Raw genomic sequence first — 14,463 nt, 5'->3', positions numbered from 1 at the left:
GGTTATGTTTTAAATTTGCATGCAGTGAAATATACTCTATGGGTTTTGACAGCTGCATGGAATTGTATCCACTGCCACAGTATTATACAGAATAATTCCATCACTCTAAAGGTTGCCTTGTGTGGCATCTTTATAGTCAATTCCTCTTCCTACCCCAGCCTTTACTACCACTGTTTTCTTTTTTTTTTTTTTTTTTATGTTTGTTGTTGTTGTTTTTTGGTGGGACCCTCACCAGAGGCCGGGGAACGAACTGGCCGGGGAACGAACTGGCCGGGGAACGAACTGGTGCTGCAGAGGCTGTGGGCAGCCTCGCAGCCCAGTGCTCAACCGCTGTGCCACCAGGGGAGGCCCAGTACCACCGTTTTCTTTTTCTTTTTTTAATTTTAATTTTTTAATTGAAGTACCATTGTTTGCGATTATCTTCACTGTGTAAGTAAGGGATCTGAGGATAGAGAGAGGTTAGCCCAAGGTTACATAGCTAGTAAGTGGTGGATCCAGGACTTAAATCCTGAATTCCAGAGTCCTTATTGTTAATCTCTTCACTATATTATATGCCTCTCATTGATGATGGAAACGTTAGACAGTTAAATGTACAAGTCTTGTATCATGAGAGAGAACTAGATTGTACATTCGGATTTTGGGAATTATTAGCACAAAAATGATTGTAGAGCTTGGCCTTCCTGGTGGCTCAAGGGGTTAAGTCTCACCATTATGAAGCTATCCACAGCTACTGCAGCACAAGTTTGATCCCTGGCCAGGGAGCTAGCCCACATGGTGAAGCAGACCATTCCTGCCTTGTGTTTTGCTCCCCTCAGCAGTGTATGTCAGTCACTTTGCTTGTTTTGCTCCCCATTTTGTCTCTGGTGAATCCGCTCACCCCCCCCCCCCGCTCCCTCTGACTACACTCCAGATCTTCTATGCATAAATAAATAAAATAAATCTTAAAAAAAAATGGTTGTAGAGCCATGGATGTCACCCAAGGAAAGTCACTTACTAAAATGGTAGGTGGATGCCATAAAGACTGCCGTTTCTTAAAATAAATCAGTAGTATCAGATTGGTTTTTTTTTCGATTACATATCTTGAAAGTTTTGTAGAAAAGTACTGTATTTGGAAGTGAGGGTTCATTAGTGATCTCAGTGAGTGAAATAATCCATGGAGAAGTAGGGGGCAGCCAGCAGATTTGAATGATTTTGGGGAGTTTTTCCAAGGTAAAGTTTCTTTGGATCAAAGTCTTTTGACTTTGAAGTTGTTGACGTTTTCAGGCCAGATGTCTCTTTGTTTTGCAGTGTGGGATTGTCCTGTGTATCACTGAATTATTAGCAGCATCCCTGGTCTCTACTCACTTGATGCTAGTAGCACCCCCATCCTTGCAGTTGTGACAGCCAGAAATGTTTCCAGATGTGCCAGATGTCCCCTACTGGGGACGTGGTGATAACCATCACTCCAGATTCTGCTGATTTTCCTTAAAGTCTCTTGTAGATTTTCCTTGCTGTCATTAACTTCTTTTGGCACTTCAGCTCTGTTGATTTGGAGAGTACAGGTTATTTCAGGCTTTTGACTCAACTCAGGAAATAGGACATCATCAGCCTGCTCAGTCATTTTGAAAATTACCATATGATCCAGCAACTTCACAGGCAGGTACATATTTAAAAGATTTGAATGATGCAACAAAATTTGAAAATGATATTTCACTGCTAATATTTACTATCAAATAGTTTGTTATTATAACTAGTATCTAGTATCCAAGTCTGTATTATTGTGGTAAAATATACTTAACAAAATTTACCATTTGGGTGGGATTAAGCATCTTGTTCTGCAACCATCACCACCTTCCATCTCCAGAACTTTTTTCATCTTCCCAAACTGAAATTCATACCCCATTATACGCTAGCTTCCCATTCCTGTCTCCCCAGCTCTTGGCAACCACATTATATTAATAGTTTCTGCCTTTGAATTTCACTATTCTTGTTACGTCATAGAGTGGAATCATACAATATCTCTCTTTGTAACTGGCTTATTTCATTTAGCATAATGTTTCCAACGTTCATTCATGTTGTAGCATGTGTCAGAGTTTCCTTTATAAGGCTGAATAAGATTCCATTGTGTGGATACACCACATTTTGTTTATCCATTCATCCATGATGGATGCTTAGGTTGCTTCCACCTTTATTGTGATAAAGCTTCTGTAAACACGTTTGTATCAATATCTGTTTGACTCTGCTTTGGATTCCTGGAAGTGGACTTTTTTGAGGAGCTACAATACTATTTTTCACATGTATGAATCACTTTTTTTGCCTACCAGTGGTGTACAGGGCTCCAGTTTCTCTCTATCCTCCAATATTTGTCCTTCCTCCTTCTCCCTATTTCCTTCCCTTCCCCCTTCCTTCTTTCCCTCCTTCCCCCTCCTTTCTTTTTTTAAAAAGATTTATTTTTATTTATTTATGCATACAAGAACTGGGGTGTAGGCCAAAGGTGGGGGGGTGCGGTGGTGGTGGTGGTGGTGGTGGTGAGAGAATTCACCAGTGACAGAGTGGGGAGCAGAACAAGCAGATCTACTGAGGTACACTGCTGAGCGGGGCAGCGGGTGAGTCAGGAGAGGTCTGCTGCACCATGTGGGTCAGCTCCCTGGCTGGGATCAGGATTGAACTTGGGCAGTGGCTGGTGATAGCTTAATAGCACTGAGACTTTAAGTTTCTCTACTTCCCATTATCAGAATGTTGACTTCAGTTATCATATACTACTTTTTTATTGTTAAATGTAGAAAATCAAAATTTAATGTTATTAATATGAATTGTTATTACAAAATTTACTTGCATCACTGCTCTGCCTTTGATTTAGTGATTATAGCTCTTGCATTATTATTAACAGGTGTCTTCTTAGCATCATTCTTCCTCTCATGCAATGCAGATATAGATGTATTTTATATATGTCCTTTATCCTTTTCTTTTTGCTTGTTAAAAATTTATTCATGGTGGGGGGGTCTCCTTGGTGGTGCAAGGGGTTAAGCACCCCACTATGAAGCAATCCACAACCTCTGCAGCATGAGTTTGATCCCCGGCCAGCCAGAGAGCAACCCACATGGCGAAGCAGACTTCTCCTGACTCACCTGCTGCTGCCCTCAGCAGTGTATTTCAGTCAGTCTGCCTGTTCTGTTCCCTGCTCTGTCTCTGGTGAATCCTCTCACCCCCCACAATCTCTGGTCTGTACCCCAGCTCTTATATGCATAAATAAATCTTTTTAAACAAAGAAAAAATCTATTCATAGGTAAACTCTAAAAATACACAGAAGTAGCTATGATCACAAGTTGCACAGTCATTTGTAAGCACAACTATAACAGCATGTCAGTAACTATCAAAATAAATCATCAGAATGGAAGAAAGTAAAGCAACATCATTATAGACATAACCTTGAATCAGCTCCAGTTTCTTTAAAAAATAAAAGATATTGGGCCTCCCCGGTGGCGCAGCGGTTGAGCGCTGGGTTGCGAAGCTGCCCCGCGGCCTCTTCAGTGCCGGTTTGATCCCCAGCTGCTCCCCGGCCACCGGAGGAGGGTCCCACATGGTGCGCAGACCTCTCCTGCTGCCCGCTGCTCCCCTCAGCAGTGTACTTTGGTCCTTCTGCCTGCTCTGCTCCCCGCTCTGGCTCTGGGGAATTCTCTCACCCTCCCGCGCTTCTGACTGTACCCAGTGCTTGTATAAACAAAACAAACAAACAAACAAATAATAAATAAAAATACATAAAAAATAAAAGATATTACACACTTTCATTCATGTATTCTTCATTATATTGTATATACTTCAAAGTTGAGGGCTTTTTTTTATTTAAAGATTTATTAATGCATACAAGAACTGGGGTACAGGCAGAAATGCGGGGGGTGAGAGGATTCACCAGAGACAGAGTGGGGAACAGAACAGGCAGATTGACAAAAATACACTGCTGAGGGGAGCAGTAGATGAGTCAAGAGAGGTCTGCTGCGCCATATGGGTAGCTCCCTGGCTGGGGATCGAACTCATGCTGCAGTGGCTGAGGCTAGCTTCATAGGTTGTGTCTTAACCCCTGTGCCACCAGGTAGGCCAGGCCTTTTTTTTTCTTTTTTTTAAGACTATAACCATAAAGCCATATTATACCTAAAAATTAACAGTAATTCTTCCATTATCAAATATCTAGTTATCACCCATGTTTTTATGCCCAGTCTCCTTAAATCTGAATGTACAGAAAGCAGAGGGTTTCAAATCATTGTAAACTGACAATTGTTGTTGGTAATGAAGATGTAGTACTTTCATGAGTTAGAATTTTTAGTTTAACTGTATATGCATGAACTCTGCTTTAATCCATTCATGCTTTTTTTTTTTCTTTCTGATATTTGCTGGCATTTGTGTATACCATCAACAGTATAGTAAGTCACCTCTGTTTGTAAATAAGGTGAGCCTCATTCTGGGGTTGCCTTCTGTTTTATTTGTGGCTGTCATTTTAAGGGGCTTTAGAATATACACCTATCTAAAGGCAGGTCTCAGGATGAAAGTTTATTTAGCTTTTGACTTTTTTAGAGGGAGGTAGTAACTGTATGTTTGCAACTGTGTTTCCTTAACATTAATCTCAGTGTTAAAAATGAGATTGAGATTAAAAATGAGAATCCATTTACAGAAATGGATTTACAGAAATCCTCTACTGGCAAAATCAAGTTGTTGCTACATAAATTCTTTAAAAATGGGTCATTTAGAATTCTTAAGTTACAACAGAACCATCTGAAAGCTTTGGGAAAAGAGGAAGAGGAAAACATAATTATTTACTCTTTTGCTCCTTTTGATTTGCACAGTAGATCCTAGTACCACAGTATACTCTATAGCACTTTATCATGTCAGAAGGCAGTCTTATTCAAGATGCACAGAAAAGAACACCCCATGACTTAAGATTTCACCAACATTCAGGCATAAGAATATAATTCCAGGGCCTCCCTGGTGGCGCAGCGGGTTGAGTGCTGCTCTGTGAAGCTGTCTGCAGCCTCTGCAGCCTGGGTTCGATTCCCGGTCGGCCAGGGAGAAACCCACATGGCATGGCAGACCTTTCCTGCCTCCCCAGCTGCTCACCTCAGCAGTGCCTTTGTTCTGTCTGCCTGTTCTGCTCCCCGCTCTCTCTGGTGAATTCTCTCACCCTCCCGCGCCTCTGACCCATACCCCCATTCTTGTATAAATAAATAAATCTTAAAAAAAAAGAATATAATTCCATGGTCAGGCAGAGCAAATGAGTCAAAGATAGAGCTGATAACTTCCCTGTGGTTATATTTATAACTTTTCCTGTGTGCTGTTTTACTACTAATTAGCAATTTTTGTTAACTTGAAGATAGTTTTCTTCGTGTTGGGCAAGTAACTTTAGTAGCTAAAAGCACAGAGATTTCACAGTGAAAAATAGTGACACTAAAATTATTTTTTACTGTGATATCAGTAGTGGAAGTAATCATAATACAGGTGATAATATAATGGCTGTTACATAGCATTTACAGAGTACAGGCAAAAGCTAAGTTCTTTACATGTATTAACTCATTTAATCCTCGCAACAACTTTAGGAGATGGATATTATTTTTACTGTCATTTTACTGATGAGGGATAGAGGTACAGAGATGTTAGCGACTGCGCCAAGTACATATAACTAGTAAACGGCAGAGACAGGAATTGATCTGAGGCAGCATGGCACCATGGTCTTCCCTCCTAACCATTATACTGTGCTGTACTTATTTGACACCCGCATAAGTAAAGGGAAATGTGAGATAAAAAATGCTTTTAACGTCTTTGTGGGCTTTATGGAACTTATTATTTGTTCATTCAGTTCTCTCTGTAGAATCAGTGATTACAAAGAGAACATTAAATCTCAAAGCATTCATCCCTATTTTCAAACTAGTATTTTCAGATCTGTTCGCCATCTGAGACCTTGAATTTAGAAAAAGTACACTTGAACTTTTCACTTGAATTGGCAGATCAAGAGCTTACAGACAGGATATTGCCTTTGAGTCTTTAGACTCTATGTGCTGACCCCCTGAAGCAGTAATTTGGATAGATCACAGTGTTTCTACCAGAGTGGATCAGTATTAGAGGTTCTGACTTCAAAATGTGTATGTGTGTGCTTTATACATATCTTTGTAGATAGGCCACCTCTCCATAAACGGAGCCAATCTTACACAAATTCTAAAAGCTACTCAGAGCTGTTTAAATCCAAGAAATATTTAACATTTGAAGTAGAACTATGAGTAATGCAAAATGTTACCTTTCTGGAGCCTTGTGATAAGTAGAATAAATAAAACAACCTGCCCCTTTTTAAATGCTTGAAAAGTTCAAGCCGAAAGGACCTTCAGATAATCTTGCAGAATTAGTTTTCACTGTGCCACTGATTTACATAGCTTTTTTATCTTTAAGTCTGAGCTAATAGCCACAATTTGACAAGAAAGCCAAGGTTCTATTTTCTTCTGCTTCCTTTGTATCTTGGGTTTTGTGATTGTGACTGTGCTCTGGTTAGAAATGTCTACTCGGGTGCTTTGGGTCAGTCAAGTGTGTAGTGGAGAGAGGAACAGATTACCATTACCACCCATCAAGTACGCATTTATTGGAGCTAGATGACTTTCTCATGTTAATTTTCCCCCTAGGTTTATGAAGGCCTAGACATCATCACCAACAAGGTTTCTGCCCAAGAGCAGAGAATGTGCCAGCACCACATGATCAGCTTTGTGGATCCTCTTGTGACAAATTACACCGTGGTGGACTTCAGGAACAAGGCGACTGCTCTGATATCCTTGGAAAAGACAACACCTAGACTTGGGTATGCAGGATACACCAAACCGAGAAAGTTTTCTCCTAGTGACAGTTTCTTCTAAGCAGTAGCACTCAAGACCAGAAAGTAGCATCCTCATCAAAGATATATAGATTGAAAAATAGGGTATTCTTGCTGCTCACTCTGTCCTCCGATGCAGCACCAGTATCTGTTTGCTGGAATGCTGAATTTGGGTCTCACTTTTAGATGTACTGAATCAAGATCCATTTAATAAGAGCTCTGAGTGATTCACATGCACTGTAAAATTTGAGAAGCACTGTTTTAGTAGTGAGTTTCTGATTGAGGAATCAGAAAATCTGTGTTCTAGTCTTATTACTGCATCTTTGGGCCATGTGAATTTTTGTGAGAAAATAATTTTTCCCACTGAAATTCAGTTTCTCACCCTTTAAATGGGGTTATGAAATTAATTTGAAAGTATAGTGAAGTTGCAGTTAGTTTCAAAGGGTTTATTGAGTGGGGAGGACTGGAAAAAATTAGTTCTGGGTAACCAAGAAATTTTTGAAAAGAGAATAACGTTGGGGACAGCCCTTTTATTTTAATATCTATCCTGCCTTTAATATCTATAATGCTGGAAATTAAAATACATTGACAATTCAGAATAATTTTTAATACTGTGGAACTTACATAATGCTAGACAAATTTATATAAAAATATGTTTACATTATGGACAAAATAGAAAACTGAGATATAAATTAATGTAAATGTATGTATTTAGCTTATGATGAGGGTAGCATTTCAAAACAATGGAAAAATAATATTGTTTATAATTGTGTCAGTGACAGTTACTGGTCCAGGAATAAAATAAAAACAAGTCCTCCTATATGACATAAATTCTTGATCAATTTGAGTTAAATCCTTCTATCTTTTTTTTTTTAAGATTTATTTATTTATGCATACGTGAGCTGGGGTATAGGCCAGAGATGCGGGGGGGTGAGAGGACACACCAGAGACAGAGTGGGGAACAGAACAGGCAGACTGAAATACACTGCTGAGGGGAGCAGCAGGCAAGACAGGAGAGGTCTGCTTCACCATGCAGACTGCTCCCTGGCTGGCTGGGGATCGAACTCATGCTGCAGAGGCTGTGGACTGCCCCATACTGTGGTGTTTAACCCCTTGTGCCACCAGGGAGGCCCCTTCATGTATCTTTTTTTTTTTTTAATAGAGGCATGTTTATTTATTTATTTATTTATTTGTTTGTTTGTTTGTTTGTTTGTTTTGTTTATACATGCACTGGGTACAGTCAGAAGCGCGGGAGGGTGAGAGAATTCACCAGAGCCAGAGCGGGGAGCAGAGCAGGCAGAAGGACCGAAGTACACTGCTGAGGGGAGCAGCGGGCGGCAGGAAAGGTCTGTGCGCCATGTGGGATTCTCCTCCGGTGGCCAGGGAGCAGCCGGGGATCGAACCGACGCCGCAGAGGCCACGGGCAGCTTCGCAACCCAGCGCTCAACCGCTGCGCCACCGGGGAGGCCCCCCTTCATGTATCTTTTAATGAAACCTTGAAACAAATGGGATGATATATTACTAAGTTATATGATTTTAGAGTAAGGAAGAGCTTTGTAGGTACAGTTTTTCTTTAAAAGCATTTTTAAATGTGTTTTTTCTCTTTTTTTTGTATTGTGTTAAAATACACATAACATAAAACTCATCCTCTTAACCATTGTAAGTGTTCATTTCAATGGCACTAAATACCATCACCTTATTGTGGAACCATCAGCACTGTCCGTCTCCACAAGTAATTTTTTTTTTTTAAAGATTTATTTATTTATTTATTTATACAAGCACTGGGTACAGTCAGAAGCGCGGGAGGGTGAGAGAATTCACCAGAGCCAGAGCGGGGAGCAGAGCAGGCAGAAGGACCGAAGGACACTGCTGAGGGGAGCAGCGGGCGGCAGGAGAGGTCTGCGCGCCATGTGGGACCCTCCTCCGGTGGCCGGAGAGCAGCCGGCGATCGAACCGGTGCTGCAGAGGCTGCGGACAGCTTTGCAACCCAATGCTCAACCGCTGAGCCACTGGGGAGGCCCCACAAGTAATTTTTTTTTAAATGGAAACTAGCTAGTTTGGAATATGTAAGAATTTGTACTGACAAGAATATAAATCAACCAGGACTCCTAGACATCTACCCTAGAGTAACCTTGCCACAATATATATACCAGGAAATATGTGACTGATCTTATTCCTAATAGCATTGTTCTTAGTAGCAAAAACATAAATACTTATATTCTTTTTTTTTTTTAAAGATTTATTTATTTATGCATATAGCAGCTGGGATATAGGCCAGAGATGTGGGGGGTAAGGGGATTCACCAGAGACAGAGTGGGGAACAGAACAGATAGACTGACTGAAACACATTGCTGAGAGTATCAGCGGGCGAGACAGGAGAGGTCTGCTTCACCATGTGGGTTGCTCGCTGGCCGGCTGGGGATCGAACTTGTGCTGCAGAGGCTGAGGACTGCTTCATAGTGCGGTGCTTAACCCCTTGTGCCACCAGGGAGGCCCATAAATACTCAAATTCTTATTCACAGAAGAATGTATAAAATTTTCTTTGTTCACATAAAGTAAGTACTTTTCCAGTAAGTAAATTGTGGCTATATGTATCAGTGTGGAAAAATCTCAGAAATGAATTGTAGAAAATTATAGGAGACACATACATGTTCATACCAGTTTTTATAAAGGCTGTAAGTAATAATGGAAATAAGCAGTAATAATGGAAAGAAAAGCAAGGTAATGATGAAAAACAAACAAAAAACCCAAAACAATTCAGAATAGTGTTTCCCTTAGAAAACAGAGAAATCGGAAGTTGGGATAGAAATGAATACATAGGAAGCTTTAAAGGAATTGATAATACATTGGGTTCATGAGTGTTTTATTACTAGGTTTTCATAGTTTACCTGTTACAGATGTTTTTGTGTTTTATTCAAAATGTTGTAATTAATAAAAAAAAGGGAAACAGTCCACTATAGACAAAATTGAAAAAAAGAAACAGATCACAAGCCAGGCAGAAAATATTTGTAGCATAGGCAAGACAGATGAATACTATACTTATAAATGAAGAACTCTTGTGAATCATTACGCAAAATTCTTAAAGGGCTAGGAGTAGAATCTCACAAAGGAATAAATACAAATGGTGATAAAACATGAAAAAGTTTTTACCCTTGCTGTTCATCAGGGCCATGCAAATCAAAATCATGAGATAATTTTTTTTTTGCCTATCAAATGACCAGAGATTAAAATGCAGATAATAATTCTTGCCGTACCTGATGAACAAGGCACTTGTATCAGCTAAGATAATGTATATGAAAGCCCTTTGCAAATTAAAATATAGCACCAAATGTCATTACTGCTATAGGACAATTCAGTTGTTCAGAAAAAACTAAATAGAAAAATGGGCAGCTAATTAAAAATTTCAAGGGCAACAACAACAGATCACTTAAATGATTGGAGATTTGTGAATTTACCTAAGAACCTAGAATCAGAATGTGAGAATTGAAAGTATCCAGTCAACCTTATTGATTTGACAGGTGAAGGTATTAAATACTGAGCCTCAGAGAGGAGAGGTTTTACTCAATATCATAGTTTGATCACTGGGACGAAGTTAAACGTTTTCCCAACATACATTTCATATTCCATTTCCTTCCTCTTCTCCATTCCTCCCCTTCATGTATCTTACCAAATTTCCCTTCCCCTATTATTTCCCTTGCTCCCTTTCCCTTTGTTAATCATATTATATGTTTTGAACTTCTATTACAATTACTGTGTAATTATATCCTCCCTATATTTCATTAAAGGGGGGCAGGTATAAAAGTTGTTTCTCTTTTTAAAAGATACGTAGGCAGTGTTTCTTCTTTATGATCCTTGATCCAGACCACCTTTCTCTCCACCCCATCCAACCCCACCCTAACCTCTTTGGGTTAGTGGGCTTTTGACAGAAAAGAAGTTCTTTATCTCTGTGTTCATTGATTGTCTGGGAAGGGGAAGATGTATGCAAATGAGTTTTTACCTGAGTTGAAAGTCTCTTTTTATCAGTTATCCTCAGAAGCAAAGCCCTTAGCAATTATCAGCAACAATTATCTGTTCAACAGAAATTCTAAAGAACTCAAAGTAGTAGGGATATAAAGATAATAGTGACTAATGTAAATTGAATGCTTACCCTGTTTGAAAAACTATTTCAGCCATTGTGGTAGGGAATTTACATGCACTGTTACATTTAATGCTCACAAGAATTCATGAGGATTTTATAGGCGAGAAAACTGAAGCTCAGACAGGTTGAATAACTTGTCCAAGAGTTGGAGCTAGTAATTGGAATCTGTCTTCAGAACCTGTACTTCTCAATTTACCTTGTAGAGTCTCAAGTAGCTGAAATGTGTGCTACTACCACATAATGTGGAGACTGAGTCTAAGAACCATGGTTCAGAGAAACCAACTTATATTTTGCCTTAGAAGGCAAAGTCACACAATGGATGTCAACTTCTTGGCTTCCTGAACAGCTAGCCCTTAGGCTCACCCCCATGTGAGAGCCCTTAGGCTTGTGTTCATTAAACTGGTTGGGAATACCAAGAAAGCTTTAAATTTTAGCAGCAAGGCCTACAAGTTCTAGAACTGGAAGGAATTACCAGTAGCATTTGTCTGTATTATATGCTTGAATCTCCAGAACTGATAGGAAATGATTCTTAGGACTCATGGGAAACTAAAGACTGGTATCATTTTATCTTGGTTTCCTCCCTTTCTCTTTGCTTACCAGACAAACATGATTTCTTGCTCATACCCTCCTTTTCGAGTGAGTCAGTTTTCTCTTCTTGATGTTAAATATTATGATGTCTTTCTTAATGTTCACATTGAAGATATATTTGCCCGAGACAAAATTCCTATTGTCGTGGGAGGAACCAATTATTACATTGAGTCTCTGCTCTGGAAAGTTCTTGTCAATACTAAGGTATGTTTAGTTCCCTTGTAACTCACTGAGGAAATGGGTTCCTCTGTCTTGCCAACTAATTTTAGTGGGAGGAAGGTTGACTCTTGCCTGCTTCTTATACTCAGCAACTGTAATTTTCCTACTTTAATATTCTGAAGCAAATGCCACCTCCTTGCATGAAGTGTGCTCCTCCAGGCTGGCCTAAGGGCAGGGGCTGTGTGTGGGAAAAATGTTCCTCTGTGGATTAATTAGCATCTCCATGTAAGTTAACAGGACATTAGTCTGATTCAGCATTTCCTGGCTGTAACAATCTTTGTCAGGGAGATGTCCAACACTAATCTTTCTTAAAGAGGTGATATTGCATAGAGGGGACTTCACAAACTGTAACGTACTGACGATTCTGTTCCGCTCTTTGGTCACCCTCACAGAGAAGACTAAATTGTATATGTTAATATAGATGTGTTAGCCCTGGTACCCATTTGTACTGCTGACTGGGAAGTAGAGTGCCTGAGTACTTCCATCAGTAAGTTCTACCTCCTTTATTTTTATGATGGTCTCACTTCACTCACCACAGTGTATTGGAATTTTCTATTATGATCTCTCTCCCTGTATAGCGAGACCTTCTGATTCATCTCTATTCTGCTTTCCTAACACTTAGCAGAGTGCCTGGCACAGAACAGTGACTCAATGTTTGTTGAACTGTTGGATTAAATTTACTCTTAAACCTTCATTTAATAGCCCCAGGAGATGGGCACTGCAAACGTGACTGACCGGAAGGCAGAGCTTGAGAAGGAGGATGGCCATGCCCTCCACAGACGCCTGCGCCAGGTGGACCCAGAGATGGCTGCCAGACTGCACCCCCACGACAAGCGCAAAGTGGCCAGGTATGAAGGCCAGGGCCCGCTGACTCCAGTTCCTTTAGGGTCGAGGGGCAGTTAGTGCTTCAGTTTGCCTGGGTGAGAAAGGCTTGGTAATAGCAATTAGTGTAGATTGGTGTGTTCTAGTTCAGCAGGTTGGGAGGCCCTGAGTTATTGCCTCAGTCCAACTCCCTCAATAAATAGTTGCACCCTACTTTGTTATTACATTTAAAATGCATAATACAATATAGTTTTTCCCTAGGGCCTATGTAATCTTGCTTCATTTTCTATTTGATCTTTGCTTGTATAACAGTTTTCATATAAATTTTTCTGGCATGCAGTTGGTTTACATTGTGATTTGGGTTTCATAATTGATTGTGCAATGCTGAGTTCTGCCCCGGCAGTTTTTCCAGTGGGAGGCAGATTTTATAAACTGTCTCATAGATCAGCTCACCTTTGTACATGTTGACTTTCTTGAAGGGAAAAGAGGTGAATGAACTCATAAGGTCATGTTTTCTTAGGTTGTTTTGAAATTGCAGTTTCATGTGTTAGGTTTATTTTTCTGCTGTGTTGGGAATGATACTGTATCTGGCAGAGAAGTGGATCTAGTAAAGGACCTACCATATGAATAGCTAGCAGATTCAATATTACAGCAGCATCTGATAGTAGCAAGGGTAAGGAACATTTATTTATTTTTAAAGATGTATTTTTAGGGCCTCCCTTGTGGCACAAGGGGTTAAGACGCAACCTATGAAGCTGTCTGCTTCCAAACATTTATTTTAAACATTTTAATGGAACCCTTTCAAACATTTTTAAGGAAAACAGGAACATTATGATGAACATTTGTTTTCCATTGTTTTATGATTCTGGAACTTGGTCTTTATTATCCTATCCTTTTATTAATCAGTTCTTTCTAACTACCTCTTCTTATTTTGCTGTGTCTAAGTAGTGAGTTGAGAATTATGTTAGTAAGAATCAGTTGGTTCTCAGCGAGAGCTATAAAGTCTCTTTGAGAAGATTGGAGGACTTTTTCCATCATCTTGAGACTATATTTTAACTTCTAGGTAGCATCTGTAGTAACAGATGTCTGTCACTACATTTTTCCTTCATAGGTCCATCCAAGTGACCAGGACACTGAAAGACAAGGGGTCTCTGCTTTTGAGTGTTAGGGTTTCAGGAAGTAGAATTGGGTCAGGAAGGGAAAGATCACTTTCAAGCTGATAAGTTGCAATCACCCAGAGTGGTAAAGTATAGATTTGGGGGTTAAATTACCTAGTGCTGCATAATATAATAGATAGAGTGGATGGTGACTTAAGAATCAGTATGTGAGTTCTTTCTTCAGTGATCTTCGTGTTGGTAGAGAACTGAATTAGTCAGAAGCATTCTTTATTAATTTTAGACATATTTAAAAAGAAAGTTGTTGAGCTGGATATACAACATACTTTTGTACTGTGGGAAAGGCATTCTAGCAAGACTAGACATGTTCGCTTATACCCAAGTGTCCCAAACAAGCACTTTTACTGCTTACCTGAAAGTGAGTAGGCCCCATTCTTTCTGTGTAGAAGAAATCTGTTGTTTCTGAACCTATTTAACTGATTTTAGACATATTTATGTATGTTTAGAAGAATAATATGATTTCTTCTTTCACCTAAAGTTTTTTAGGACTCTTTTCTGAGTGGCTATAGGATGGGAGCAGCCCTCGCCCTTCGTGTCTGCAGGGGATTATGCAATAAAAATGAAAAAGACATTCTGTGACAAATAGCCTTTCTCCTTGTTTCAAGAATATTTTTAATGGTTTTTATGGGTGTGCCCCCCCTTTTATTTATTTCAAATTAATACTTTTTCCTTTATTGAGGTAGCAGTGGTTTACCCCCTCT

The 14,463-nt window shown here is 39.7% G+C and overlaps 1 protein-coding gene across 3 annotated transcripts in view; it reads left to right on the top strand.

Moving 5' to 3' along the window:
* The window catches only part of TRIT1 (tRNA isopentenyltransferase 1), a gene marked incomplete at its 5' end in the record, with an annotated part of 34,599 nt that overhangs the window by 9,511 nt on the left and 10,625 nt on the right, over positions 1–14,463 (top strand). For 2 of the 3 annotated variants that reach the window (XM_084243445.1, XM_084243444.1), the window contains 3 exons: positions 6,636–6,776; positions 11,652–11,750; positions 12,468–12,613. In XM_084243445.1, coding sequence (XP_084099571.1) covers positions 6,636–6,776; positions 11,652–11,750; positions 12,468–12,613 — 386 coding nt within the window. The remainder of the gene's footprint in view (positions 1–6,635; positions 6,777–11,651; positions 11,751–12,467; positions 12,614–14,463) is intronic. The other variant, XM_084243446.1, reaches the window with a different exon arrangement.

This window comes from Talpa europaea, assembly GCF_964194135.1.
Source record: "Talpa europaea genome assembly, chromosome: 9".
Lineage (NCBI taxonomy): Eukaryota > Metazoa > Chordata > Mammalia > Eulipotyphla > Talpidae > Talpa > Talpa europaea.
This window is presented reverse-complemented; position numbering and strand designations above follow the sequence as displayed.